General features: G+C 38.7%; 3 protein-coding genes across 7 annotated transcripts in view; 1 reads left to right on the top strand and 2 right to left on the bottom strand.

Annotated features, from left to right (window-relative positions):
* Window positions 1-210: 210 nt before the first annotated feature.
* dnajc5ab (DnaJ (Hsp40) homolog, subfamily C, member 5ab) lies at window positions 211-12,680 on the bottom strand. Of its 2 annotated transcripts, none has more exons than XM_032560476.1 (5): window positions 12,481-12,680; window positions 6,413-6,562; window positions 5,196-5,409; window positions 4,407-4,578; window positions 211-3,798 (listed from the first exon to the last, which is right to left on the bottom strand). In XM_032560476.1, the coding sequence occupies exons 2-5, from the start codon at window positions 6,517-6,519 to the stop codon at window positions 3,701-3,703; spliced, it is 591 nt and encodes a 196-aa protein (XP_032416367.1). In that variant the 5' UTR covers window positions 6,520-6,562; window positions 12,481-12,680; the 3' UTR covers window positions 211-3,700. The 2 variants fall into 2 exon arrangements, with proteins under 2 accessions (XP_032416367.1, XP_032416375.1); XM_032560484.1 differs by lacking the exon at window positions 12,481-12,680 and adding an exon at window positions 6,749-6,796.
* A 586-nt stretch (window positions 12,681-13,266) lies between these two features.
* Window positions 13,267-18,342, top strand: adrm1 (ADRM1 26S proteasome ubiquitin receptor). 2 transcript variants are annotated; one of them, XM_032560304.1, is made up of 10 exons: window positions 13,267-13,382; window positions 14,364-14,586; window positions 15,278-15,394; window positions 15,471-15,681; window positions 16,732-16,810; window positions 16,888-17,030; window positions 17,352-17,489; window positions 17,571-17,728; window positions 17,804-17,906; window positions 18,042-18,342. In XM_032560304.1, the coding sequence occupies exons 2-10, from the start codon at window positions 14,377-14,379 to the stop codon at window positions 18,128-18,130; spliced, it is 1,248 nt and encodes a 415-aa protein (XP_032416195.1). In that variant the 5' UTR covers window positions 13,267-13,382; window positions 14,364-14,376; the 3' UTR covers window positions 18,131-18,342. The 2 variants fall into 2 exon arrangements, with proteins under 2 accessions (XP_032416195.1, XP_032416186.1); XM_032560295.1 differs by having other exon boundaries at window positions 16,729-16,810.
* Window positions 18,343-18,352: 10 nt separating this feature from the next.
* Window positions 18,353-25,882, bottom strand: part of lama5 (laminin, alpha 5) — a 96,346-nt gene continuing 88,816 nt past the window's right edge. For 2 of the 3 annotated variants that reach the window (XM_032560267.1, XM_032560283.1), the window contains exons 72-80: window positions 25,355-25,481; window positions 25,117-25,268; window positions 24,081-24,273; window positions 23,267-23,404; window positions 21,896-22,055; window positions 21,671-21,801; window positions 21,458-21,551; window positions 21,267-21,386; window positions 18,353-19,137 (exon numbers count right to left, since the gene is read on the bottom strand). In XM_032560267.1, coding sequence (XP_032416158.1) covers window positions 18,989-19,137; window positions 21,267-21,386; window positions 21,458-21,551; window positions 21,671-21,801; window positions 21,896-22,055; window positions 23,267-23,404; window positions 24,081-24,273; window positions 25,117-25,268; window positions 25,355-25,481 — 1,264 coding nt within the window. In that variant the 3' untranslated portion in view covers window positions 18,353-18,988. The remainder of the gene's footprint in view (window positions 19,138-21,266; window positions 21,387-21,457; window positions 21,552-21,670; window positions 21,802-21,895; window positions 22,056-23,266; window positions 23,405-24,080; window positions 24,274-25,116; window positions 25,269-25,354; window positions 25,482-25,882) is intronic. The other variant, XM_032560275.1, reaches the window with a different exon arrangement.

Raw genomic sequence — 25,882 nt, 5'->3', positions numbered from 1 at the left:
GAAAACGTTTGACTTTTAACACTGAAATTCACAAGTTTTATTCTAGAAAATTTCTGAGCTTAATGTCAAAATCTGAAATTTTTCTAGCAAATTTTTGACTTTTTGATCTCAGAAAATTGAGGAATTTTTTTGAACAAATTTCTGGGATTAGTCTCCACATTTCTGAGTTTTTTTATTTATATAGTCATTAATAAAACACACAGTGAGAAATTCAAGCATCAGAACTGTTTATTTTCCAACAGGACATCGGACACTTCATGTATTTTTCTCACACACATCTCCGGCCGACAGGTAAAAACACGAGTCCATGCTAAAAACAGAAAAGCCTCCACCTATCTACAGGCTGGGCTGCGTATGTACAGCAGGGCTAACACTCTAAACATCCGCTTCACACACCGGCTAAGAATCAAATGCCAAAGAGAAAATAAATTAAACAAAAACGCTGCTGGATTATTTTCTGTCAATGTTTTGAACGATGAAGGTGTCAGGATTCGCTGCAGAGCGAAACCTGCAGATTCCCTGAAACACTTCGCAGATTTATGTGATGGAAGGATTTTAGCAGAGCAGTTTCTCATGATATGCATGAAAACATGACGAGGAAGTGATGCGATGTATGGCGGCCTATTAGGGACATTATAGATATGAAAAGGAGGAAATTTCGGCCAAAAAACTAAAAAGAAGTACGAGAAAAAACCTTGGAAATATCTGAGCTTCTATAGTGAATTTTTTTAAACATCTGTTTCAGTTTTTTATAGCAAATTTCTGAGATTACAATTTCTGACATTTTTTTCAACAAAATTTGAAGTTAATCTCAAAATTTCAGTTTTATTCTAGCAAATTTTTGACTTCTCAGACTGAAATTTCCAGGGTTTTTTTAACATTCCTGCAATTAATCTCAAAATGTAATTTTTTGTTGCAAATTTTAAACTTCAAACTGAGAAATGTTCTGATTTTTTCTCAAAAAATGTTCAGATTTTTGAGATAAATTTCAGAGTTTTTTTGTAGCACATGTTTTGACTTTTCAATTTCAGATTTTTTTTTTTGTTTTGTAGGAATTTCCTCCTCTTTTCTTGTTTCTATATTTATACTGCCCCTAACATGCTGTGGTAGCAGTGGGCTACAGAATAGAATCAAAGTGAATAAATACGCCCAGTTTTATAAAACTGATTCGGTTCGCTTAAAGATTTATGTAGGATAAATAAATCTCGCTTCATGAGATCGATTGTTGTAAACTGCTTTTCTACGAAAACACGATTAAGTAAGACTTTGGATATCAGTATCATCCCTTCATGAACCACATAAACAAGGAAAACAAAAACAAAGAGAAAGCAAATACAGATGCAGACAAGAAAACAAACAAAAAACACAGTAAAATCTACAGTAACTTTACACAACATGTACAGCATTTTCACCATTTCACAAAACAAAAACAAAAAAACCCCGGGTAAAATCAGTGTATAAATTCGCGATGGCCGCTAGGGGGCGCTTCTTTACTGTTCTAGAGCTATTTTCCAATAACAAAGATGCCGGTTGAAACCAGAAGAGTTTCTGTGGCCTCTGTTTTCAACACTGAACAAACCTTCATAAGTTCCTTCATGTTCCTACCTTCATATAAGAAGAAACAGAAATGGAGAAGAGGAAGAATCAGCTGTGATAAAACAGAAAACCCAAATCAAAATGGCACCTGGTTCTTAAATCTGATGGGAATGACAAAATCCCATAACTAAACTGGAAAGTTTCCATAATTCGTTTTTGTAGATTCAGGAAGAATAATCTGGCATTCAAAGTAATGCTGGTGATTATACAGACATGAAATTATTATTAATTATTCAAATAAGCTGGAACAATTTCCCATCTTCAAAGAAAAACATTTTTGTTTTTAAATAAAACTGTTAAATGTTATTGCATAAAGTTAGATATTTCATCAAAGTACTTTTTTTAAAGGAACAATTAAATTTTTACAGCTGATTTGGTTCTGATGGGTCATGGCTGATATAATTAAAGCTACTGGAACAAATGATTAATTTGCTACTGTCCCTATTCTTCCCCTAATTTCATACCTGAAATTTTTTAAAAAAAACACGAAGAGCTCACGTTTACTTTAATCTGCAGGATGATGTTGAAAAAGAGGGGAAGTGGAAAACTGGCAGGGATGTGTCTGTGTGTGTGTGTGCGTGCGTGTGTGTGTGTGTGTGAGAGAGAGAGCAGCTGTTAGGGCTGGGTTGCATCTTTACACACAGAGGAGATAAATAAAAGCACCAACTGAAGCTTTCCTCTGTTAAAATATCCCGATCTGCTGAGAAACATCCGAGCGGTTCAGCAAACTAACGCTGGAGTTCCAAAATGTCCTTTCAGAATCAGCTTTTATTTAGTTTCAATTTTAAATTTTTACAAAAATGTCTATTTCTCTGAGCACATTCCTGCTGAAACGCCACATTCTGTTAGCATGAAGAAAATGAAAAGGTGCCGTTCAGAAAGGCAGGATTCAGTCTCTTTCTTAAAAATATTAAAGATGTAGTTAACATAATTTACTCAAAAATAAAGTCCAGCATTTTAGAGCCGGAATGAATCACCATTAATCGATTATTGAAATAGTCGTCAATTAATGTAGTAATCGATGAATCGTTAACTGGAGTAAAAAAGACTCAAAAAAAGGCCAATAGCTGAAAGAGCAACACACTCAGAGCAGTAATTAAACCAAATCTGAACAAACCACACACACATTGTGCATTTTAAATGGAAAACCTTCAGTGCTTGTAAGTATTTTCTACCCAGAACTCCTCAGGTGTCAGTTTCAGCTTCACCTGGTTGAAATTCTGCACAATTCTCTTATTAATCACATTCTCCTTCTTAATTATTAATTGGTTAATTGAAAAAAAACAGCCAATAGGTCAACTCAAGACAGTATTGATGTTACGTGAAGCAGAAAGAGCTGTATATGAAAATGATAAAATGTTTATTTAGTTATTTTAAAAACTACGTTTAATTGTTTATTAGAATGTTTTTACATATTTTGAAATTGTGAAATAATCTTAAGTTGTTAAATGGAAAAAAAGTCCAGATATTGCATTTTTTAAAATCTGAGTAATCGATTAATCGTCAGAATAATCTATTACTAATATAATTGTTAAATGTGGCAAAAAGTATGTTTGCCACAGTAAAGCACGGTGATGGCAGCATCATGCTGTGGTGGTGTTTCTCTGTTGTGACCAGATAAAAACAGCTTTATGTTCAATTCAGAAATGCATCCAAATTAACAAAAGTGGCAGAAAATAAACGTTTTGAAAACGGCGTTGAGCAACTAGACATGGTCAACTTTTGGCAACTTTTAGGGTCGATTTAGCAAATTTTTGCCAGTCCATTTTTAAAATTATTCTGCATTCCACACAGATTTATTAATTTCAACTGCAGTTTCATTTTGATGCCACAAAAATGTGACATGTTAACAGAGATGTGAACACAAAGCTCAAAGCAACGCAACTGAAACAGCAGCAAAAGTTTGTCCAAAAAGCTCCAGCGTCTTTAGGAAGACGAGTGAGTGGGTTAAAGTTGGTGCAGCTAAATCCACCCGATACTGATGTGTTTTTATGCTGTTTCACATAAATATTAATAATAAGTGGATGCACCTCCCAGCCCTAGCAGCCTCTTTCTGCTGTGTGTGTGTGTGTGTGGGTGTGTGTGTGTGTGTGTGTGTGTGTGTCTAGTAGGAGTCGGTTTTGTAGCTTTGGTGCGCTTCAGAGGTGAGCTGGGTGGTTTCTGTGGCCGATGACGGCTGCAGGACGATGGGATCGCTGCCGTCTAGAAGAAAACAGAAACAAGAAAAACATCAACGATTCAAAAAAATTATTTATTTGATCGATTTTCATGTTATTTTTGTTGAATGTGTTGATAACAGAAAGTGCAGATGCAGCAAAATGCAACTAATGGAGAAAGAAAGGAAAGAAGGAAAAAGATAAAAAGAAAGAAAAAAATCACAGAAAGAAAATAAAAAGAATAAAAAGCTTAGAGGAGGAGCTGTGCCTCAAAGGCGGGGCTAAGTCCACCCGGCCATTTTATACAGCTGAATGGTTACCATGGAGACTAAATAAAAGAATCAAAACAACACTCCAGGTATGTTTCTGACATTATAAACATAAAGAAAAGCTCAAACAGTTGATTTTACATGACATCTGAAGCTGTAAAAACGGATGTAAATGACGAATCTGGTGACGTAATTTGAGACTCGTCAAAATGTAATTGAAGATATCTTGAATTATTATTTTTAAGTCAGAAACTAACTACAGATATCTTAAATTACCATTCACAGCAGCCAAAATAAATCCTTAGACATCCAGAATGTGATCACGGACATTCAGAGGAAACAGATTTGATGGTAAGACGGCTTGCCGTAGCGTCCCGGTCCTCACCTCTCTCGTCTGCAGTCATCTGGGCCTCCAGGTCCTCAGGGGACACGTAGAACTCGGGCTCCTGGTCCATCGGCGGCCGGGGTTTACATTTACCGCAGCAACAGTTACAGCAGCAGCACAGGCAACAGCAGCAGTAGCAACCTGTTGCCAGGCAACAGAAGGCAAACAAAGCCTGGGGGGCAAAGGTCACATGGACACAATGTGAGAAATCACAAATTAAGTTAATCCTAAACGCTGTTTTTAAAGCCTCAAAAAAATCCCCAGAAAATCACCAAAATAATCAATTAGTCATTGAGCTATTGGAAATAATAAATATTCATCACATTGAAACAATCCAAACAAATTGTGTTCAAATAAATTACCTTTAAAAGCTTAATTTGAGGAATATACAAAGAAAGTTAAAAAAAAATGGTCTTGCTAGGTTTTCTGACATTTAGCAAATAGAAATATGTTTTGTAATTCTAACTGATCAACAACAAGAAAAGTTTAGTTTGATTTAATTTTGGGCAGCGAGGGTAAAAAGGTCTTTTTATTATCTTTAAATATCCGTAAATAACACTTTCTAAATGTAGGCTTTTAAGCAAGCGTTAAACTACAATTCCTTACAAAACTGTGCGGTTTGAATATCAAGCACTTTCCAGACCATTTTCAAGGATTCAAAGCCTCCATACAAGCCCTGGATATTGTGATTGGGAGGAAAGAGAGCAAAAGAGGCTAGAAAAGTGTTCAAGTTCTCTTCATCTACAATAAAAAGCAAACTTCAAACTGTAGTGGGTCACAGGGACGCACCTTGGCCCACCAGCTGGACAGAACAAAGTAGGTGTTGACGTTCTCCTCTCCGAACTGCTCCGCCACGTAGAGGCCCAGGGAGCCGTATTTGTCGTAGATGTTCTTCTTGGTGGGATCCACCAGGATGGAGTGAGCGTTGTTTATTTCTTTAAACTTTTCAGCCGCGTCTGGGTTGTCCGGGTTTTTGTCCGGGTGAAACTTCAACGCCAGTTTTCTGCGAGTTAGAAAGACGAAGAAACACATCAGATTTCTGATTCAGGCTGTTTTCACACCCGATAGTTTGGTAGAATCAGTTTGATTGGTGACCAAATTTGTTGCATTTTCAGCTGCTACAGCTGCACCAAGTCAAATGACACAAACCCAACCTGTTCCCCTCCTGGCCTGTGGGGGCGCTGCACCAAGAACCACTGAAGGAAACGACACAAAAACCTCTGAAGACACTGAGCACAACTTCCTTCTTCACAAAATGGAAACAAAAATGGAGTAGCATCACATTTTAGCAATTGTATGATTTTTTTTTTTTTATCACAGTCATTTCTCCTGCTAATGCTAGGCTAACGAGTTTGTTTTGCTTGTATTTACCCAGAATGCCCTGCGCTGTAGTCCACCTCCTGCCTTTGGAGCTGGTGCCGGTCCACTAAAGTTCACATATGCCTTCTAACCAAACCAGAGTTCACTTCAACCGAACCCAAACCGAGGTTTGTAGGCGGACTGGAGTTTGCTTTTTTAGGCCCGGTTGTGCATTCTTGCCTCCACAAAAGAACCAGACTTTCTATGCAAACGGACTGGTACCAAAGGATCCTCCACTATAGGCACCTTTATCCCAAACAAGATAAATTATTTTTGATTTGTTTGGCATTTTAACCAGACCTAGGAACAAGAGTCTCACTTTTTATTCTTGGCAGAATTGGAAGGAGGCCCAACTGGGTCAGGATGCTTCAGTATTGGTACCAAACATGTCTTTTCTTCTCCTTTCCTTAACCTTGCATTTAATAACAATCCTATGATCTCTCAGGGTTTGTTGCACCATGTGTAACATTCTCCTGTTTGTTTCTGAAATACCTCCCATAGTCTCCTAATGATGGGACATAAGCCTGGATGATCGTAGCTTGTTTTTTAGAAAGGCCCTCTTACAGCTCTCTACCTCCCTCTAGTGGTAGAAAACATCACAGCAACAGAGGGATTTCCTTCCCCTGTGGGTCAACATTATTGCACACCTGTAACATTTCTTGATGTCCTCTGTTGTGGCGCTCTTGTCGACTCCGAGGACAACGTAGAGCGATTCTCCTGAAGTGGACAGAGTCCTCTGCCGCTGGTGGTCCATGGTCGCTCTGTTGCTCTCTTCTTCCTTCTCACTCAGCTTCTCCCTTAAACAGACAAAAACAAACAGTGGAGGACACATTTAATTTAAAAAAATCATATTAAAATATTAAAGGTTGCTGCAGACAGTTACAGAATAGCAGCACGAAACTCAGGCTGATTTATCCTGCAGCTTAGCTCAGGAAACAGGTTTGGAGTTCAGTAATTAATCCATCCATCCATTTTCTGTTCACCTTTGTCCCTAATGGGGTCGGGAGGGTTGCTGGTGCCTCTCCAGCTACGTTCCAGGCGAGAGGCGGGGTACACCCTGGACAGGTCACCACTCTGTCACAGGGCAACACAGAGACATACAGGACAAACAACCACACACACACACACACACTCACCCCTAGGGAGAATTTAGAGAGACCAATTAACCTAACAGTCATGTTTTGGGACTGTGGGAGGAAGCCGGAGTACCCGGAGAGAACCCACGCATGCACAGGGAGAACATGCAAACTCCAAGAAGAAAGACCCCGGGCCAGGAATCGAACCCAGGACCTTCTTGCTGCAAGGCAACAATGCTACCAACTGCGCCACTGTGCAGCCCTCAGTAATTAATAAACAGCAGAAATATTGATTACTTTGACGATTAATCGGATGGAAAGATCTGAATATTTTTCACCTCAGGCTTTATTAATATAATATTAGAAATATATTAAAAGATGCAAATAAACAAATAATACAATTTCTTTTCTAATGAAGAAATTAAACATATTATTGCCTAAAACTGAACAGTGTTACTTTAGTGAACACTTGATTATTTGTACCAAAAGATGCAAAATACTTCAAACATCAACATGTGAAAAAAATTATAAATAATGAATCCAATTAATTGGATAGCAAATTCACAGAATTTGAATGATTTGAATCTAACACTGCCACATGAGGAGTTCTGGGTAAAACATATTTATAGACAAAGAGTTTTTTTCCATCTTAAATACAAAATGTCTTTATTTTCTTGCATAGCTTCGGCTTAGTTACTGCTCTCAGTGTGTTGTTCTCTAGCAAATGTTTCTCTTTTTTGAGTCTGTTCACTCCAGTTATCAATCAATTACTACATTTGTAGATTATTAATTGTGATCATCTTTGAAAAGCAGAAGTGGAGCCTCCTGCACAACCAACAAGAATGCAGCAAGTGGTTTCTGGATGGTAAGTCAACAACAAAACACTTGTCTTTTCCAGCAGCCGTTGTTCGGCACGTAAATCCAGCTGACCCAAAGTTCTGGAGTTCCGCTGGGGTTGCTAGGAGACGGCGGGATTTTTTTTGAAACAGCTCATTTCCAGACAATAAAAGAAGCATTAACTTACTGCCAAAAAAACAGCGGGGTGGTTTTTTTAAGCTCTTGGGCTTTAGGAGCTGTTGAGACCCAAAAATGTGCAAAATGTGAATTTTATATAAAAAAGAAAAATCTGAAGAAAAACCAAAACCTCTATTCAGACGGAGTCAGAGAGAACAGCGGATGTGGGCTGAACAAGAACCAGCCATCCTCTGAGGAGTCCGTCGTGACGCCATATGGTCAGTACTGAATTGGCTGCCATGCACTTCCTGTGTTACTTCTGGAGATTAACCAGAAGTAACACCGATTCTCCGCCCTCCCTCGGCCAGGATTACCCAATGAGGACAATTCATCAGGAGCGGTGGGATTACCGGCACACTGACACCGTTCTGGTGTGTGTGAACGATCACGTCTGACCCGCTCAGGAGGCTTCACACAGCGGCCAATCACATTTCACCTGGCCAACGTTTGTAAGTGGGAGACTTTCTACAAACTTTCTATGTCTTAACTTGTCTTCCAGTTCCAGTGTTAAATGTTCATTAGAATTTAAAGTTTATTTAGAATCAGCAAAGTGTCCTCATTGCTATAACCGACATAAAGTAAACACAGCTGCTGTAAACACACAGCAAACTAAACGCCGCTCTGATTCTGAGCTCCAACTGATCCGTTTCAACCGCAGCTCAAACTGAATACCATCATAAAACTGAGGACTGAAGTGTTTTGAAATGCAGAATCAACACAGATGGAAAGACAGATGGGTTCCTATCCGAGCTCATCTAACCTGAGTTTCTGCTTTCAACTGAAGATGACACAGAATGACTTTCTGTTTGGCTCCTCAGAGATAACAACGAATGAAACGCTGCTAGAAGATGATACAATCAGCAATGATCCATTAGTTTAAAGCAGCGCTGGATAGTAATTCAGTAATAATATATCATGATAGACACATGATCAATTTCAATAGGTAATACATCTGATTGAATATTAAATATCGTCACCTTCCTAAAGTAATGGCCTAAGTCATTTATTGCTCACAGGGAATTAAATAAAGTCTGGTGAAATCAACTGACTCACTCATTCTTCGGTTACCTAGCAACAACCTGCTGGTAACTCCTGGTTACCTAGCAACAGCTTGCTGAGTAACTTGTGGAGTTTCAAGTTTTGCCACTGAGCCTGATAATTGATTAAAAATAAAATACAACATGGAGTGAAAACTGGATAAAACAGAAAACAGGAAAGGTCAAACCACTAGTTTGATAGCATTTCAGGTATTTAAAACAAAAAGCTAATCAATAATTATCAATAATAATATGTCCAAAGTGCGGCCCAGGGGGCCATTTGTGGCCTTTGAATTAATTTTGTGTGACCAATAATTTAAGAATGGCACAAATTTAGCCATCCAACACTTTTTGTACAATTTTTTAGGATGAAATTTTCCGTGGCAAGTTTATAAGAAATGCACAGATATGAAAATTTGGGCCGATATTAACATTGCTGTTGATACTGATAATAGCATTTATCGATATTATAAATATTTCTCTGCACATCTCAACAACTTTAAAAAAAACAAAAAACTGACCAGTAACAGACAGCAACAAGACGAAAACAATTATCAGTTGGTTATATTAGCCCAGTTTCACTAATCGGACCGATACCGATATGTTAGTGCCGATATATTGTGCATCTCTAAAGTTTATATCTTCTTACGCGGAAAGTGTTAAGTAAAACACAAAATGTTTCCTTAGTTAGGCCTTATTTTTATATTTTTTATTTAATAGTAAGTCTTGCCACTGCCACTCAAACACAGACCTTGGTACACCCGTCCAATTCATTTGGCTAAATACAGCAAAAGGTTGTACAAGAAAATCTTACTTTTTTGCAGGGAATAAACTGAAAACATTTCATAGAATTAAAAAATAACAATCCCAAAAAGGTAAATAAGTGTAAACATTTAGGCGAACGTTGCATTTATTGTTTTGTAATTATATTTTTGTGTTGTTAATTGGGGAATGAATACATTCAGTTTGGGGATTTTGGTCACCACTTGGTTTAAAATATTATTAATCAGTCATTATTTAGGTAAACTGGTGATTACATTTGAAGCAAAACTAATTTAATTTAAAAGTTCCAATTAATTTAAAATTAAGAGTGCTACCAAAGCAAAACGTTAGCTTCATGTTTAACAGAGAGATTCACTCTCTGTTGGCTATAAAGGGCCAGTCCAATTCATTAGCTGATGGTGAATCGGCACTCTGTCAGCATTCACTCGCTGGTTTTCTTAATGGATGCAGACACGTTAACAGCGCAGCACAAAGGAGGAATAATCTGGACTAAAGCAACATGGAACGACTGCATATAGATTTACCTTCGTTACCTATTATCCATGATGATAGGGGAATGTTATTAAATTAATTTTCAGATTCATGTAAGATCAGCTCAAAGTTTACAGACTTTTAGGATTCTATGTCAGCATTTTTTTTTTTTACTTATTGGAGTCTAATAGTATAAATTTTATACGATTTTACTTCTTTTAGGTTTGTGCCATTGAAGTTCTTAATAGTTGTGAGATCACTTTATTGCTCCTGATTCTTTATATTACCAATATTTGTGCAGTTTTGTTTTATAAATGTTTGTAAAACTAAAATGACCTTCTATTTACAGCTGCTCTTGGTCTCCTGTCTTTTATTGCAGCTTTTGCAATTTCAAGTTAGGGTTTTTATTGCTGACCGTCGGAAGTCGTAGCTGTTGTTAAACCTCGCCCATGTTCATGTCAGCTGCATGTGACTGCAGCATCACATGCACTGATTGGCTGTAACTTTCAGTTTTCACACTTTGGTAACACTTCCTTCAGATCCTACTGGGATATAAACCATTTATAACCAGCTGAGGCCAAATTTGCACACATGATTTTTGCTTTTTTCTAATAAATTACAAGTTGCAACTAAAGAAACATAATTGAACATTCATTTTGGACTTTAAAATATCTAAAAGGAACTAGGGCTGAAACGATTAATTGGATTGACTGTGATTAATCAATTATTGTAACAATCATCTGCTAAGTTAGTAATCAAATAATCATTAATCTGAGTACAGAGACTCTAAAAACAACCATTTGCTAAAAGAACAATACAGTCAGAGTAGTAATTAAGCTAAAATTGTACAAAAATATTTACATTTAAGATGAAAAAACCCTCTCTGTCTGTAAACATGTTCTACCTAGAACTCACCTGGTTCTATTTCTGTAAATAAATATCTGATAAAGCACTTATTGGTTTCCAACTTTTAATCAATTGATGAAAAATAGTAACAGATCAGCCTTACACTGCACCTATTAGTTAAGGTAACAATGCCTTAGAATAGCAGAAAATGTTGATAATCAAGCGTAGCTAAAGGAACATTATGCTATTGTATTGTATGGAATAAAAGGATTATTTTGTCATTTAAAAATTAATTGACTCATTTGTTCATTTAAAAATGTTAATGCATTTCTAAGACTTATGTGGTTACATTAAAAATAAGCAGAATGTGTCAATTTTTATTTGATTGATTGATTAATCGTTATCGATATTTGATAACTCAAATAATCGTTATCTGCTGCCCTAAGAACAACTAGCTGTTTAACTTCAATGTATTAAAAAAAACCCTTTAATTAGGACAATAAAGAATCCTAAAAAACAAACAATAAAATCTAAAAAACAAAATGTCAAACACTTCCGTTATTTACTCACATGTTCTAGTTCCTCTTAAAAGTGAAATTGAATATTAAAAAAGTGGTTTAAACCCCAAATACAGGGAAATTTTAATGGCAAGAACTGCACAAAAATTTTACCACAGGTTCCTTGATAGAATCAAATAGAAAATAAAGGAATTACAAGATAACATCTCCCTTGCCTAAACTCATCAAAGAGAACATGGTGTTGGTTATAGATTATAAATGGTGGGATATTGTTTTGATGCATTTTATTTGTCACTTATTCCCATTTCCGACAGATTAGCGCGTTTCCAGTGACTGCTACTGAGGGAATAACGTGTATATTACATATAACCTACTATTTTTTTTTTAGGAAATCTGAATATCCTGGATAGTGAAATCTTTCAAAGATAGGAAAATACCTGCAAATCTAGATGAATAATCGGTTTTAAAAAGCTATTTTTTTTATTCGTGAATTATTTCGATCATGAATTCAAACATAATGCGTTAGAAACAAAGTCTCCTACTGCTCTGTAACCGCTGAAAAGGCAAAACATAAAAATAAAAAACATATTTATCCATCAGCTTAAATGCACCTGTCTCTCCTAATGTTTCAAACACAGACGTCAGCTGAGACATCAAAAGCGCAGAATGTGGGTTACTACAAGAACTAAACCTGAAAGCAGCGCTAGTCCGAATTGTAGTTATAACTTAACTGAGCAAAGATTTGAGAAGCGAACCAAAAACAGGTTGGTTCCGGAATCAAACTGTGGTTAAAGCGGATAATCTCCAAGCACCGCATCAAACGAAAGCAACCAGCATCCATGTTTGTTAACAGGGGTGTTTAGCTAGTCCATATCCTTGCCTGCATTTAGCACTTTGCTCGCTAACTAATCCAAGGGCAGCAAAGCTGGCTAATGTTAGCCCCCCGTGGCTAACTCTGTGCGTTTCTTACCTCTTTCTCTCCAACCGGAGTGGTTTGGCTGTTGTTGTTTTCCTTTTTGAACGAAGCCAACTTGGAGTTTTATTGTTCTCGCATCTCAGTTTTCGCTTCGCTCTCTGGCGCTAAAGCATTCCAAGACAAGGCAGCAGCAGAAAGTACCGCCGAGCTAACGGCTACACCGGGTGGGAGCGACCTGTCAGTCCGTGACAGCGATCCCTAGGAAACCTCCTCCCATATTATGGCAAGCCGTTAGCGTCAACAATAATCCGTAAATCCGAAGTTGTGACATTTCAACTCAATTAGACTTTTTTGTGTATTCCTTTTTTATTTATTCAACGCTATGAATATAAGTCCACGTTAACATAAATCCAAGATGTAAAAAAACCAAAAATAAAAAACGATAAATGTGCTGTAAAATAATGTATTGAGGTAAGAAAAGCTTACTTTCTGTAAGAATAAATCTACTCAATATATTAAAAGTTCTACCTTTCATGAAAAATAACTGTTTGTTCATAACAGTTGTATTATTAGGCCATCACCGTGAATTGACGTGTACGTAAAGCACATTATTTACTAGTGTCTCGTTAATGTAAATTATGATAAGGTTTGCCATATTTATATCTATGTATATATATATATAAGTGCATATAAGTAAATATGTGAAGAACTTTGAATAATATGAGTTACAACATTTAACTTCCCTTTGGAATCGATTAAGTGGTTTTGAAATTTAATTGTATTATTGTTGATGCTAAGGCTTGCCATAAAACTCTGAAATGCGTGCGCATCGTGAACAGCAGGCGCGTTCACGATGAACAGGAAGTTCACTCATTCTACGTAAGTGGCGTAACAGTCAGACGCAGCGGAGAGAAAACTTCTGAGATATTTCAAGATTTAGCCGCAAGTATTTAAATGTAAGTTTTTAAAAATGTTAAGTTTGTTGTTTTCAAAGGAGTATTTTGTGTGTGTGTTTATTTCCTTAAACAACTTAAGGTTTTTGCTCTGCAAGACTTCGGCCTTTAGTCGTTCATCTGTTTAGCCATGTCATGGGCTAACGTTAGCATCGACAACCAGAACTACACACAGCTAACAACAACTTCGTGGCTTAACTGATAAAATTTAATTTAGTGAAAGCAAACTCACCACACAGGTTAAAGGAAGACATTAACTAAATAAAATAATCAGGTGTTAGTCAGAAGATAAAACAGAAAACATTTGACAGATAGCTCTGCAAAGCTAACTTTTACAGCATTGTTCTTTATCTGTAGGCTTAGAAAGTTGTTTATGATTAAAAAGTAATTCTTCTTTCAGTCAAGGATGTGTGTCTAAGGTAAGCAATATTTTTCTTCGCAGAAAAAGTGTGTAGGATTTTTGCTAGTTAGGTCCTGGTTGCATTAAAAAACAACTTTCTCGTAAACAACTTCAACTGGGTCAATCCCTGAAATCTGGGTTTTATCATCAACTCCGGCCGTAGAATCCAATATGGCGGTCCGCAAATAAAACCAAATGATCCAGCTGTAAAAAAAACCCCACAAAAATTTACCAATTTAAATTTATCAAATTAGTAAAAGGTCTAACCAAACACCAAGCTAATGTAACTTGGTACAATTTGTGATGAATAGGGAAAAATGAACAGATTTCACTAGGATTTGGTAGATAATGAGGAAGTGGTTCAATTATGGACAGAAGTGATTAAAGCACTTTTTTATCTCTAATAAAATCATGATTATTTAACTTGACCACTTATTATGGATACATAATTTTACATTTTTCGTCTTTTTTTTTTTTTACATTTAAAAAACTACACAGTCAGCAGTTTGGACCAAGATGGCAGCTGGTATTGTAAATGAGATGACCTCAGAAAACTGACATCTTGTTGTGTTTTTTTTCCTCAGTTTGGGAATAAAGATGTCGTCCGGCGCTCTGTTTCCGAGTCTGGTCAGCGGCTCTAGGGGAAGCTCCAGCAAGTATCTAGTGGAGTTTCGTGCTGGTAAAATGAGCCTGAAGGGGAACACGGTTACACCCGACAAACGCAAGGGCTTGGTGTACATCCAGCAGTCCGACGACTCCCTGATCCATTTCTGCTGGAAGGACAGAACCACCGGGAACGTTGATGATGTAAGTAAAGATTTTTTCTTTAAATTAAGCCAATAATTTAAAACACACATTCAGTGAAATCTGAAATGTTTATTACTTTCATGATGTGATTGGAAATTATTTCACTTAACAGTGCTGTCATATTCTCTGTGGATAGTAATGTATTTTCTATTTTAAACTAAATTAAACCAAAATAATTTCCTTACTTTCTCGTTACTGGAGATGTTCTGCTGTGTTTTGCTGTTGGTTGGCAAAACATTCAAGCTTTGATTCTTGTTTTAGAAACGTAACACAGAAAACTGTCCCAGGATTTAATGATTGTTTTCTTTGCAATCAAAATTCCTGATTGTGGTGGTACTCTAGCAATATTTGAGATAGACTTTCTTATTTAAATGTGGCTTTTTATATTTATAGCATGACATGAAGCAAAGTTGAGGCAGCAGTGTAGCAGAAGTAAGAAATACTGCCACCTGCAGGTGGGAGTTAGCATCACATAAACTCAATGCTTTTGACCATTTTTTGCAGAAAATTTTGAATAAACTCTTAATAGCAAAAAAATGCTGGGTGGTTTTCTGCAAAAACTCAACAGACTAATGTAAATGATAAAGAATATCTGATCTTTATCATTTTTGGGTTGAGTATTTTTTTTGGTGGGGTTGAGTACGAGGCTTATTTTCCGGGAGAACTAAACCAGAACTGAAATATCCTGCAGGACCTGATCATCTTCCCTGACGACTGTGAGTTTAAGAGAGTGAACCAGTGCACCACCGGACGCGTCTATGTGCTGAAGTTCAAGGCTGGCTCCAAAAGGCTCTTCTTCTGGATGCAGGTGGGAAGACGCTGCTAATCTGCTGAATGGAAATCTAAGTGCACATAAGAGACAATTTTTCAAACTGTCAACTCAGGAGCCCAAAACGGACAAAGATGAGGATTTCTGCCGTAAGGTGAACGAGTTCCTGAACAACCCTCCGATTCCTGGCGCTCCGGGCAGCGGAGGCGGCAGCGGTCACGAGCTGTCGGCGCTGGGCGGAGAGGGCGGCCTGCAGAACCTGCTGGGAAACATGAGCCACAACCAGCTGATGCAGCTGATCGGTCCGACGGGGCTCGGTGGACTGGGTGAGGCACTCTGGGTAACGCTTTAGGTTTCACTAGCTGCGTCTCTACTAGCCATAGAATTGCGCAATTGAAATTAAGAAAATAAATTTGCTTAATTTAAACAAAAAATAACTAAGTTTTTTCGATGAAAAGTTTTTGTGCTTGGAAGAGGTGGTTTTTCAGCCGTATGGAAATCGATGTACAGTGAACCCTCGCTATAACGCGGTTCACCTTTCACGGCCTCGCTGCTTCGCCGAATGTTTTGGGCAGTTTTTTTTCACAGTGCATTGTATTCTGCGTCCTGATTGGCTAAACAGTCTCCGCGCTTCTTCTCTACCTGTGTGCCCATAATGTTACGGTATTTAAATATACGTAATACAGCTTGGTAAATGATTTTGCCCAGAAGAAAAAAAGAGCGACAACAATTACCGATAACTATGTTCTTCTCTCGAAAAAGCACGCCTGCACCTCAGGCTTCAGAAGAAAAAACCACTAGAGGGTGGAGTCAGGCCGCAGCGTCACAGTCAGAGGAACAGTGAAATACGCGAGTCACAATTTGTCCTACTGCACTTCGTACTGATGATTAAAATGATTATTTTACTGTAGTTATTTGTAAGAAAGCGTTCTATTTGTTAAAAAAATATGCTTGGTCCTGAAAACAGGTTTTGTTCTTTGGTTTCAATGTAGAGTATTTAATTATGCTGCATAATAATTGTAAAAAAATAAAGGTTACTACTTCACGGATTTCGCCCATCACGGGTTCTGTTCGGAACGCAACCCCCGCGAAAAACGAGGATTCACTGTACGTCACAAAATTGCAATTAAAACACTTTTTTTTCCCATCACTTGCTGAATATCCTAATGGAGTCACTTTTTTTCTGATTTCTTTTCCTTCATCACCACATTTTATTAGTTTTGGCATCACCAACTGGGGAATCAAGGGAAGTGAATGCCTGCTGAAATTGATGTTGCTATGACGATTGTGATGGGTTATATTGTGCAGGCCTGATGTAAAGCCTGAATGCTTCATCAGAGCAGCTTTTATAGATTTGTTGTGATTTGTGTAAGGAGGCCTGGGAGCGTTAGCTGGACCTGGACTGGCGAACCTGCTAGGCAGCGGCGGCCCGTCCGCCAGCAGCTCCTCATCCAGGTAAGACCTCACCTCTGCATCGTTAAGACTTCCTCCTCTAGCGTGACGCTAACGCTCGGTCTCCATGCTAACCTCAGCTCTAGAAGCCAAGCAGCCACGGCTGCCTCTTCTTCATCAGCTGCAGCCCCCAGACTGAGCTCCACCCAGGCACCCACCACGCCTACGCCTCCTGCTGCCTCCGCTCCTGCCACCACCGCTGCTGCTGCCCCTGCTACTCCAGGTACAACAGCCTTAGTTCTATCTCACACGGCAGGTCTCGATGCTCAATTCTGATTATTTGCATCGTCGTTCATTCTACTAATTAATTGGACTTCTGTGTTAACTGATTACGACCCCAAAGTAGCTCTCTGTTTACCAAATTAATAAAGGATGCCGCCATCTATGGATTGATTTTAAATTTAAGTTGTTTTCACACGTGAAAGTCTAGTAGACTCAGTTCAGTTGGGGACAAAACTGCAACATTGGCTATGTTTCCTGTTTTAAATCAACCAAATCGACCTGGACGGTTCCTGAACTCCATGCTGTTTTTTCCCATTTGCAGCTCCAGCTCAGGCTCCTGTGACGCCGGCCTCCGTTGGAAGCCCTCCTCCTCACCAGCCCATCCAGCTCAGCGACCTGCAGAGCATCCTGGCCAACATGAATGTTCCTGCAGCCGCTGCAGCGCCGCAGGGATCTGCAGGTCAGCAGGCCGTCGGGTCCGCTCTGCTGCTGCAGGGCGACGGAGGACGCTCCAACTAACTGTGTGGTTTGTCTCCTCCAGTGGACCTGGCGAGCGTTTGCACCCCGGAGATGATGGCTCCCATCTTGACCAACCCTGAAGTCCAGCAGAGACTCCTCCCCTTCCTCCCCAGCGGAGAGAGCTTACCGCAGAGCGCCGAGGAGATCCAGACCACCCTGAACTCGCCGCAGTTCCAGCAGGTAGAACCAGACCAGGGCATGGACGGTTCTTCATCTGTTTGGTTATTTCTGACTCTGGTTTCTGTCTGACTTCAGTCCATGAGTATGTTCAGCAGCGCTTTGGCTTCGGGGCAGCTCGGCCCGCTGATGAATCAGTTCGGTCTGTCGGCTGAAGCTGTGGACGCTGCCAACAGGGGAGGTAGGATAAACACACTGCCTTACGCCCCTTACATCATGGAAAGTTTTATTTTTTGTAAATTTAATGCATTTGTCCATCTATTTTTAAGAAATCTGGTCTTTTTGCGTCTCAGGCATATTTCTGTTTCCTCCTCAGACGTGGAAGCGTTTGCCAGAGCCATGCAGGGCAGCAAAGGAGACTCCAAAGAGAAGAAAGAAGATGACGAAGACATGAGTCTAGATTAGAGACCAGCCTGCCAAGTCCCATATCTCTCTCTACTTTTTGTTTACTTTTCCTCCCACTTCAGCATTGTCTTAAATGTTTTTCTATACCAAAGGCAATGTAGATGTCTCTCTTGCTGCGACCAAGCCTTAAGTTTTGCTTTCTGCTCTTGAAGTACAGTCTGCTGTTGGCTTTTTGGGACTAGATCTTTATTAAAGTACAAATTGGAAAAACACTCCAGGGTCTAATTTTATATGAAAAAGACTTTATTCAAACAAATGAGGGCTCGGAGCGGCAGCTTATTCTTTGAGCTACTTTCAAAATGTTAGCATACAAAAAAGCTTAATTTTCTTGTTTTTTTTACATGGGTTCAAAAATAAAAGGGGTGCAGGTCATATGAGAAAGTTGGTTTAAAAAAAGGTAAATAATGATTATAGAGAAGGGGCAAGTTAAGGTCAAAATTATTGGTTTGCAGTGATTTTTTTGTGTGACTGAAAAAATTAAAAATGTTCTTACATTTACAAAAATATAACAGCTTATTTAACTTAGCTCAATTTAAAAAGCCAAATCTATCAATTTCTATGAATTTAACCAGTTCATGAAGCCCTATTGTCATAAATATTAATGTAGTGAAGTCAAAACATAACACTTTCATGAAATATTGCAAAATTGGAGCATTGTTTTGTTTTACATTTTAATTTTAGATCAGTGCATCTTTATGTGAAACCAATAATGACAGACATAGCACAAAAACGTGAAAATATAAAATATGCATTTTTTTCTCCCCCAAAGTATAAAATAAATATTAATATATATTTTAAATTAGCTACATTAACATGACACCCACCACCAGTATTTTGTTGTCAGGGAATGTGAAGGCTCTACATGTGAGGGCAGCCTCGGGTTCCGACGGCTCCGTGAACAGACAGCGGTTCAGACAACGTCACGGATCGACGGTTGACGCTAACATGGCGGAAACAGCCGTGGAAAACAGGAAACCCGTTAGGATGGCTGGCCGTTGTGACGCCACCTGGCGGACAAAAGAAAGTTTACCGAGTGATTAGAAAAACAGGCGTATGTTATTTCATTTTTTGAAGTTGTTGTTTTGAGGAAAATTACCTTTTTAATGATAAGAAGCCAGATGTTAAATTAGATAAAGCTGTACAGCGTTTTAAAGGAGGAGGAAAATCTGCCGAATAACCGTTAGAAGATCGTTGTCGCAGAAGCAGGAGGACCCAGACACTAGGGATCGCGGAAGCAACATTATCTTCGCAAATACTTTAATTAAGGGTCTTAAATTTTGACAAGGCAGTACTATTTGAGGTATATTCTATGTTTTATTTTTTACATGGGACTTTTCTATTAAAAGTTTAAGTCGCGCGCGTTCTGTGACGCCAGGCGGTTGCCGCTACCGCTAACTAGCGGCTAGCAAGCAAGATAGCTAGCTTTTTCTGCATCGATCAAGGGTAAGAGCAAACATATGGCCATTTGCTACACTTCTCTTGATATACCCATAAGATTATAGGTACATTATGTGCAAAGAAAAGCTTGTCACTAAAGAGAGTTAGCAAGCCCTCGAAGAAGAGTTTTTGGCACTAATGGCCCATATTGAACAGGAAGTAGGGCAGGGTCCATAATCACATTTGTTCTCTTAACTGCTGGTATGAGTTTCATATCAATAAGATAATATTTGGGGAAAAAAGACAGGGCATGCAAATATTGTCAGGCTCAACATCCATATAACCAAAAAATGCATCCTCCTCTTAGCTTGAAGAAATATAGAATTAAGAGGGATTTGACTTTTTCTACATAATCACACTTCTCTTAACTGCTGGTATGAGTTTCATATCAATAGGACAATTTTTGGAGAAAATACAGAGAGCAGGCAGATAATGGGGGGTTAATAATTGACTTTGCTTAAAAAAAAAAGCATCTCCCTGCTAACATGGAGAAATAAAGAGCTAAGAGGGATTTCACCTTTTCTACAAAATCACACTTGTTCCATGAGCTACTAATACAAGTTTCATATCAATAGGACAATAGACAGGGGATGCAGATATTGGCAGGCTCAGAAATTAAAATGCATCCCCCTCCTATATTAATAGACTGGATAATTAAGGGTGATATCAAATTTTGTACATAATGGGCCTCTGTTTTGTCATGCAGTAAGCTATTATGGTGTTAAAAGAAAAAGTGGGGAATTCCAAACCATTAACGGAGAACATATTCATCAGACATTGACTGTAAAATGTTCAACTCGTATGTCTCAATGAAGGTGTCAAAACTGTATTTATTTCAATTCATCTGCGAAATAGGGCTTACATAGTTAAGAAACATGATAATGTTACAAGTATCTTTAAAAGTTGCCTCTTTGGTCATATTTCAGTCCGTTTTCCCATATGCGAGAGTTTAGAGTGATGCATTTTCCCACGACAGGGCATGCGTTTCTCTGCATAACACTGGGGATCAAAGCCAGGACAACCGCAATGAGGACTGCAACTTCTATACCAACTGAGTAAGTAAGTAAGTTTTTATTTACTGAGTCCGCTGATCTGAGAGTCGGAGAAAGAACTTGGAGCCACAGAAGAAAAGTTTCTGTCTCCTTCGGTTTTTAGTTTTGTACGGTGACGAGCAGCAGATCTAGAGTGGCCCAGTGCCCCAAATATCAAGAAAACTTTGAAATTGCAATATGATTGACCCATAGCATCTCCACCCATTTTACATTATACAAACAACTTTGTTACCTTCAGTTTTTGTAAAAATGCTGTACATATCAAACATAACTTAAAGAGATGGAGGTCAATTTCAAGTTGTCAAATTGTGAAGTCAAAATATTTTTAAGACACTTCGCCTTCTCAACAGCGCTTCTCTGTGATGCCGTTTAGATCCGGTCTCTTAGGAGCGTTGAACTGAAAAGTTGTTCAGCAGATGTGCAGTCCCACCAGGTATTTGCTAATTGTTGCTGCCGCTAGTCTGAAGGAGCTGAGCATGAAGATGCGGGGATGTGTATAAAGTTGATTTTAGATTTTTTAATATCCTCTCTTTAATATCCCAGCCACAGAAATAAATATACATTATGTGTGAGCATTAGCAGACACTTTCTGTAAAGACAAAGTGGAAACCCTGAAATTCTGCAGAGAACTGTGATATTGTACTCACTTGGTGCACCTCCAAGGTACACGGTAGCTTTGGTCCCTGCAGAACGGTTCTGTTTGGGGCCTGCACTCTGCTTGGCGGTTACATCCACAAACAACTTCAGAACGTTGTTCTTCTTCTCCACTGGAAGAATACATCAGCATTAACAGAGAGCGGTTCTGTTTGGGGAAGATGACTGGTTTCTGTAAACCCACCTTTGATTGTGTGCCAGCGTCTGTTACACAGAGGTTCTTCAGGCATTAGCGAGGTAGAGAATTCACCTTTGCCACTGATTACCAAAACAGTCACCTAGACACAAAAACATCTTCCTCAGTTTTGGTTTTTAGGATTTCTTGAACGACGACGAGAAGGAAAATCTCCACCTTCTTCCTGCTGTTTCTCTTCTGCTGGGCAAAACCTTAACTCACCTCTCCCTGGCTTAGGAACAAGCTCAGGTATTGGTCAGATGAAGTTCCAGCGTACAACAGCAGCCCAGAGTCTGAAGCGGGTCGAACGTCCAGCTGGATCTCTAGGTCCCGACCCAGAACCAAAGAGTCACCTGCCAGGAGGTGGAGACACGTCAATCAGTACTTATTCTGACCAAAAAAGGATTCAAACAGTTGAAACTTGGAAAAGACGGGGAGGGTAGCTACCAATCTTCAGGTGTCCTCCCTGTTTGGAGAAGTACACTCCAGGTTGTAGAGGGTTCTGGAAGCATGGAACCGCCCCCTGGCTGAACGATGGGCTTCCTGCAGGAACTGAGTTCAGTTTCAGGTCCTTGACGCATCCGATGAAACCATCAAAACGTTTCGGCTGGAGTTCAGACACAAACAGTGAGAATGATGTCTGATGAAGGTGTACACCTTTTTAACTTTATTTCTGTCTCAAACTTGAGATAATCAGAACATAGCCAGTAATCCTCAGTGGGACTTAAACTCTCGCGGTCTTTTAGACCCCATGACTTTTTTTTTACTCTGCATTGCCCATCAGGGTCACATTGACCCTGTGTGCGCTTGGTTTCAGAAACTGACGATCTGTTGTCTCACCCAGACATTTGTCACACTAAGACTGCGGGAGAGTTAAAGAAGAGCTATTGTTTTGGATCATTGTCCTGTTGATGACCCAGTTAGGGTTGGACAAAAGGCCTCATGCTTGACTCAGGAATATGTAACCCTGACCCGGTTTCTACGGGTGTTTTCAGACCTGATAGTCCAGTAGAGTCGGTTCAATTGCAACATTTGTTACATTTTCACACTGCAACGTGTCAAATGATCCAAACCCTTTGAGCAACTTGTTTCCCTCCTCGCCTGTGGCGGCGCTGCACCAAGAACCACTGAAGGAAACAACAAAAAAACCTCTGAAGAAGACGGTGAGCGCAACTTTGTTCTTCACAAAATGTGAAAAAAAAAATGGAGTGGTACCAGATTTTTACTGTTGTAGGATTTCTCTTTTGTTGTTGGCTAAAGACCTTGAGCCATTTCTCCTGCTGGCTTGTATTTACCCATAATACCCTGTGTTGTAGTCCACTTCCTGCTTTTGGAGCGGTCTCCGGTCCGCTTGGAGTTCACATATGCATTCGAACAGAACCAGAGTTCACTTCAACCAAACAGATTTGCAGGTGAACCAGAGTTTGCCTTTTTGGTCCAATTTTGCATTCAATTCTTCCCAAATGAACTGAACTTAATAAGCGGACAAATTGGAGTTAAAATGGACTAAACAAGGCTGGTGTGAATGCACCCTATTGCAGATAGCTTAAACTGGTCAAATTAAAAGGTTTTACAGCACAGTTTGCCATTTAACAGAACCCAGTTTAAGAACCATGTGTCCAGTGTACAAAAAGTCAGGAATTAAGAGGCATCTAGGTCCTTTTTTAGAAAAAATACAATTCCTGAAATGGACATTTTACCATACTTTGATTCTTCCAGACATGGAAAGTAATAAAATAACATTTAATACTTTAACATATCCTGAGCATATGAATGGTGAAAGTTAACTGTGTGAGTTTTGAAATAAGTAAATTTAACCTTGACTGAGGCTGGGACCCCTCCGATGAATAACGGTCCACTGATCCGGATCTTTCTGCCTCCGGCTGTCCTCTTAGCTCGACTGCTGATGCCATCCACCGTCAGACTGATTTTATTCCCCTCATGCTTAATGAAAACCTGTGATAGAGAAACATCTGGTAAACCCATTTCTGACGCGTTACTTTCATGATTTCCCCCTGTAGGAGAATATTGCGATCGACTAGATCAGGGGTTTTCAAGCTGCTAGTGGCTCTTAATAACTTTGGATAAAAATCAAAAAGAACCAGCTGATGTTTTTAAATTTAAAACTTGTGTTTGTTAATATATCTTACCAGTTTTTGAGTTTATTCCTGCAATATTTGCATTGAATTTCCATAAATAATGACACTAAAAGTACTAATAATGGGTTTTTAGATACATTTTTTCTTGTCTTTATGTTGGAATCTACTGTATGTGCATTTTTACGCACGCTTTATAAAAAGTGTACCAATTTTCAGGAAGTATTTTGAAGTAAGTAAAAAATTAAGAACGTGTAACCCGGTTTAATGTAGTTATTTGTATGTTATTTTATTTTATTATCCAGGGGGTCTTTTGTGGGCTCTAGTGTCCCTTATATGACAGTAGGCTGACAGGAGAGGGGGGGGGGAAGACATGCGGCAAACATCGCCAGGTCCGGGAGTCGAACCCGTGACAGCCGCATCGAGGACTCAAGGCCTCCAAACATGAGTTGCGCTGTCCCCTACAAGACCCAAATAACACGGCACACCCGAGTTATTTGTATTTTTATGTACATTTCTTGCGTGGAAGACCTTACCGGGTGCCACCGCTCGTCGTCGTATTTGTTCAAGCTGCGCACTTTGACATTATTCCTGGCTGACTCCACCGAGAGGATCAGGTGACCTTTTAGGACGCTGAGCAACATGGCCGCTCCGCCTTGCTGCCTGCTGGCTGCGTACAGAACGCAGCCATCAGAGGAGTTGATCTTCACCTCCAACGACAGATGAGAACTGAGGAAAAATCAGTTTAATTAGTGAGTATTTAGGGCCCCTGTACATACAATATTAGGGCCGTTGTAGATAGAGTTTGGCAGTAACTAGTAACTTCTTTTGAAAAAAATTCCTTTTAGGAGTATTTTTAATATACTGTACTTCTTACTCTTACTTGAGTAAAATCTCTGGATTTTCTACCCACTAAATGAAAAACAAACATGTTTTAACCAAAAATTCACCAGACATAGACACACACCTGCAGTTTTTGTTAAAGTTTCATAAAAAAATTTTATTCAAAGAAACTGATTTGAAAAAAACTTCTTTTGCCTGATTTTATTTTTTGTTACTTATATGAATGATTGTTATTTTCCTTCTTAAAATACCAAAATTTCCACATAACTTAATATTTCGATCTGTCTGATTATGTAATTTTTTAATATTAAATGATTGATAATTTGATCAGCTACTCAGTAGCAGACTTTTTACCAAATATTTTTTTACCCTTTCTTGGACGGCTACTTTCTACTTTTACTAGAGTATAATTTTTGGGTACTCTGCTCATCCTCTGGTTGTGGATGGGAGTAAATTTCTGCCAAAAAATTCTGATTTTGAGGTTTATCGTGAATTTTCTAGAAAAGATTTATCCAAAAAAAGTTACAAATTTGCAAGAAAAAACATGCTAATTTTTTTTCTTTCATTTTTTTAAATTAAAGAAAACAATTTGCATGTTTTTTCTTTAATTAGAAAAATGTATAATTAATTAGAATTAGTCTCAAAATGTCAGTTTTTCCTGCAAATTTTTCACTTTTCAACCAAAGAAATTTCAAAGTATTTTTTTCTAAAATAATTCTGAAATGTCACCCTTGCATGGATTTGACCACTGGATTGTATTTCTGGTAGCTGTGAGTGGAGCCGCTGAAGTGTGTCGCTCTGCTCTCGGGGTGTGACAGCTCCCCCTGGCAGGACTCCCTGGTACTGCGGCTGCGAGATCTAGATGGCTTCTTTTGATTACCCTGAGACAGAAACGTGCATACAGTTTCTTGAAGTGGCGGTTCCTTTTTACCTGGAGGAGCAGAGCTATCGTGTGTTTATGCTGTACCTTTTGTTTGCGTCTCGGCTCCTGTGCGATGATCTGCTGAGGTTTTTCAGCAGCTGGACAGTTCAGAAGAACGTTCTCGATTTCGTTCACCTTCAGCAGGTTCTCCACCATTAGATTACCTTGCCTCCTGGAGGCAAGAATCACGCACACATTTTACCTTTTGGTTCTGCAGTCCCGTCATCCTAGTTATATGCAAAGGCAGCAAATTTTGCTGTATGGCAGGCTCTTTTATCATAAAATCGGTTTTGTCCAACTGTCCATAATTACATTATGGATATCTAAAAAATAATCTAACTAGACAAAACTACAAAATTACCATTGACAATCCATAATGGTAAGAAATCTGCATCTACATCCCGACTAATAAGAATAATAATTCAGTATCTTCAATTACATTTTGATGAGTCAAAATTCAATTCAAATTCAAAAATACTTTATTGATCCCAAATGGAAATTAAACAAATTAATTTAATTCATACAATTGAAGACCACTTCAGAAATCTGCAAAGAACTTCCTGTTAATTCACT

This window comes from Xiphophorus hellerii, chromosome 1 (assembly GCF_003331165.1).
Source record: "Xiphophorus hellerii strain 12219 chromosome 1, Xiphophorus_hellerii-4.1, whole genome shotgun sequence".
Taxonomy (NCBI): Eukaryota; Metazoa; Chordata; class Actinopteri; order Cyprinodontiformes; family Poeciliidae; genus Xiphophorus; species Xiphophorus hellerii.
Note: the sequence above shows the minus strand (reverse complement) of the source record. Positions and strands in the feature narration are given on the sequence as shown.

Excerpts from the sequence above, each read along its gene's own strand:
- dnajc5ab (XM_032560476.1), bottom strand. The coding sequence starts at position 6,519 with ATGGACCACCAGCGGCAGAGGACTCTGTCCACTTCAGGAGAATCGCTC. Across the intron at positions 4,579-5,195 it reads TGTCCAGCTGGTGGGCCAAG|GCTTTGTTTGCCTTCTGTTG; the intron begins GTGCGTCCCTGT and ends TTTGCCCCCCAG. Across the intron at positions 3,799-4,406 it reads GATGACTGCAGACGAGAGAG|ACGGCAGCGATCCCATCGTC; the intron begins GTGAGGACCGGG and ends GTTTTCTTCTAG.
- adrm1 (XM_032560295.1), top strand. The coding sequence starts at position 14,377 with ATGTCGTCCGGCGCTCTGTTTCCGAGTCTGGTCAGCGGCTCTAGGGGA. Across the intron at positions 15,682-16,728 it reads GACGGGGCTCGGTGGACTGG|GAGGCCTGGGAGCGTTAGCT; the intron begins GTGAGGCACTCT and ends GATTTGTGTAAG. Across the intron at positions 17,031-17,351 it reads TGCTGCCCCTGCTACTCCAG|CTCCAGCTCAGGCTCCTGTG; the intron begins GTACAACAGCCT and ends TCCCATTTGCAG.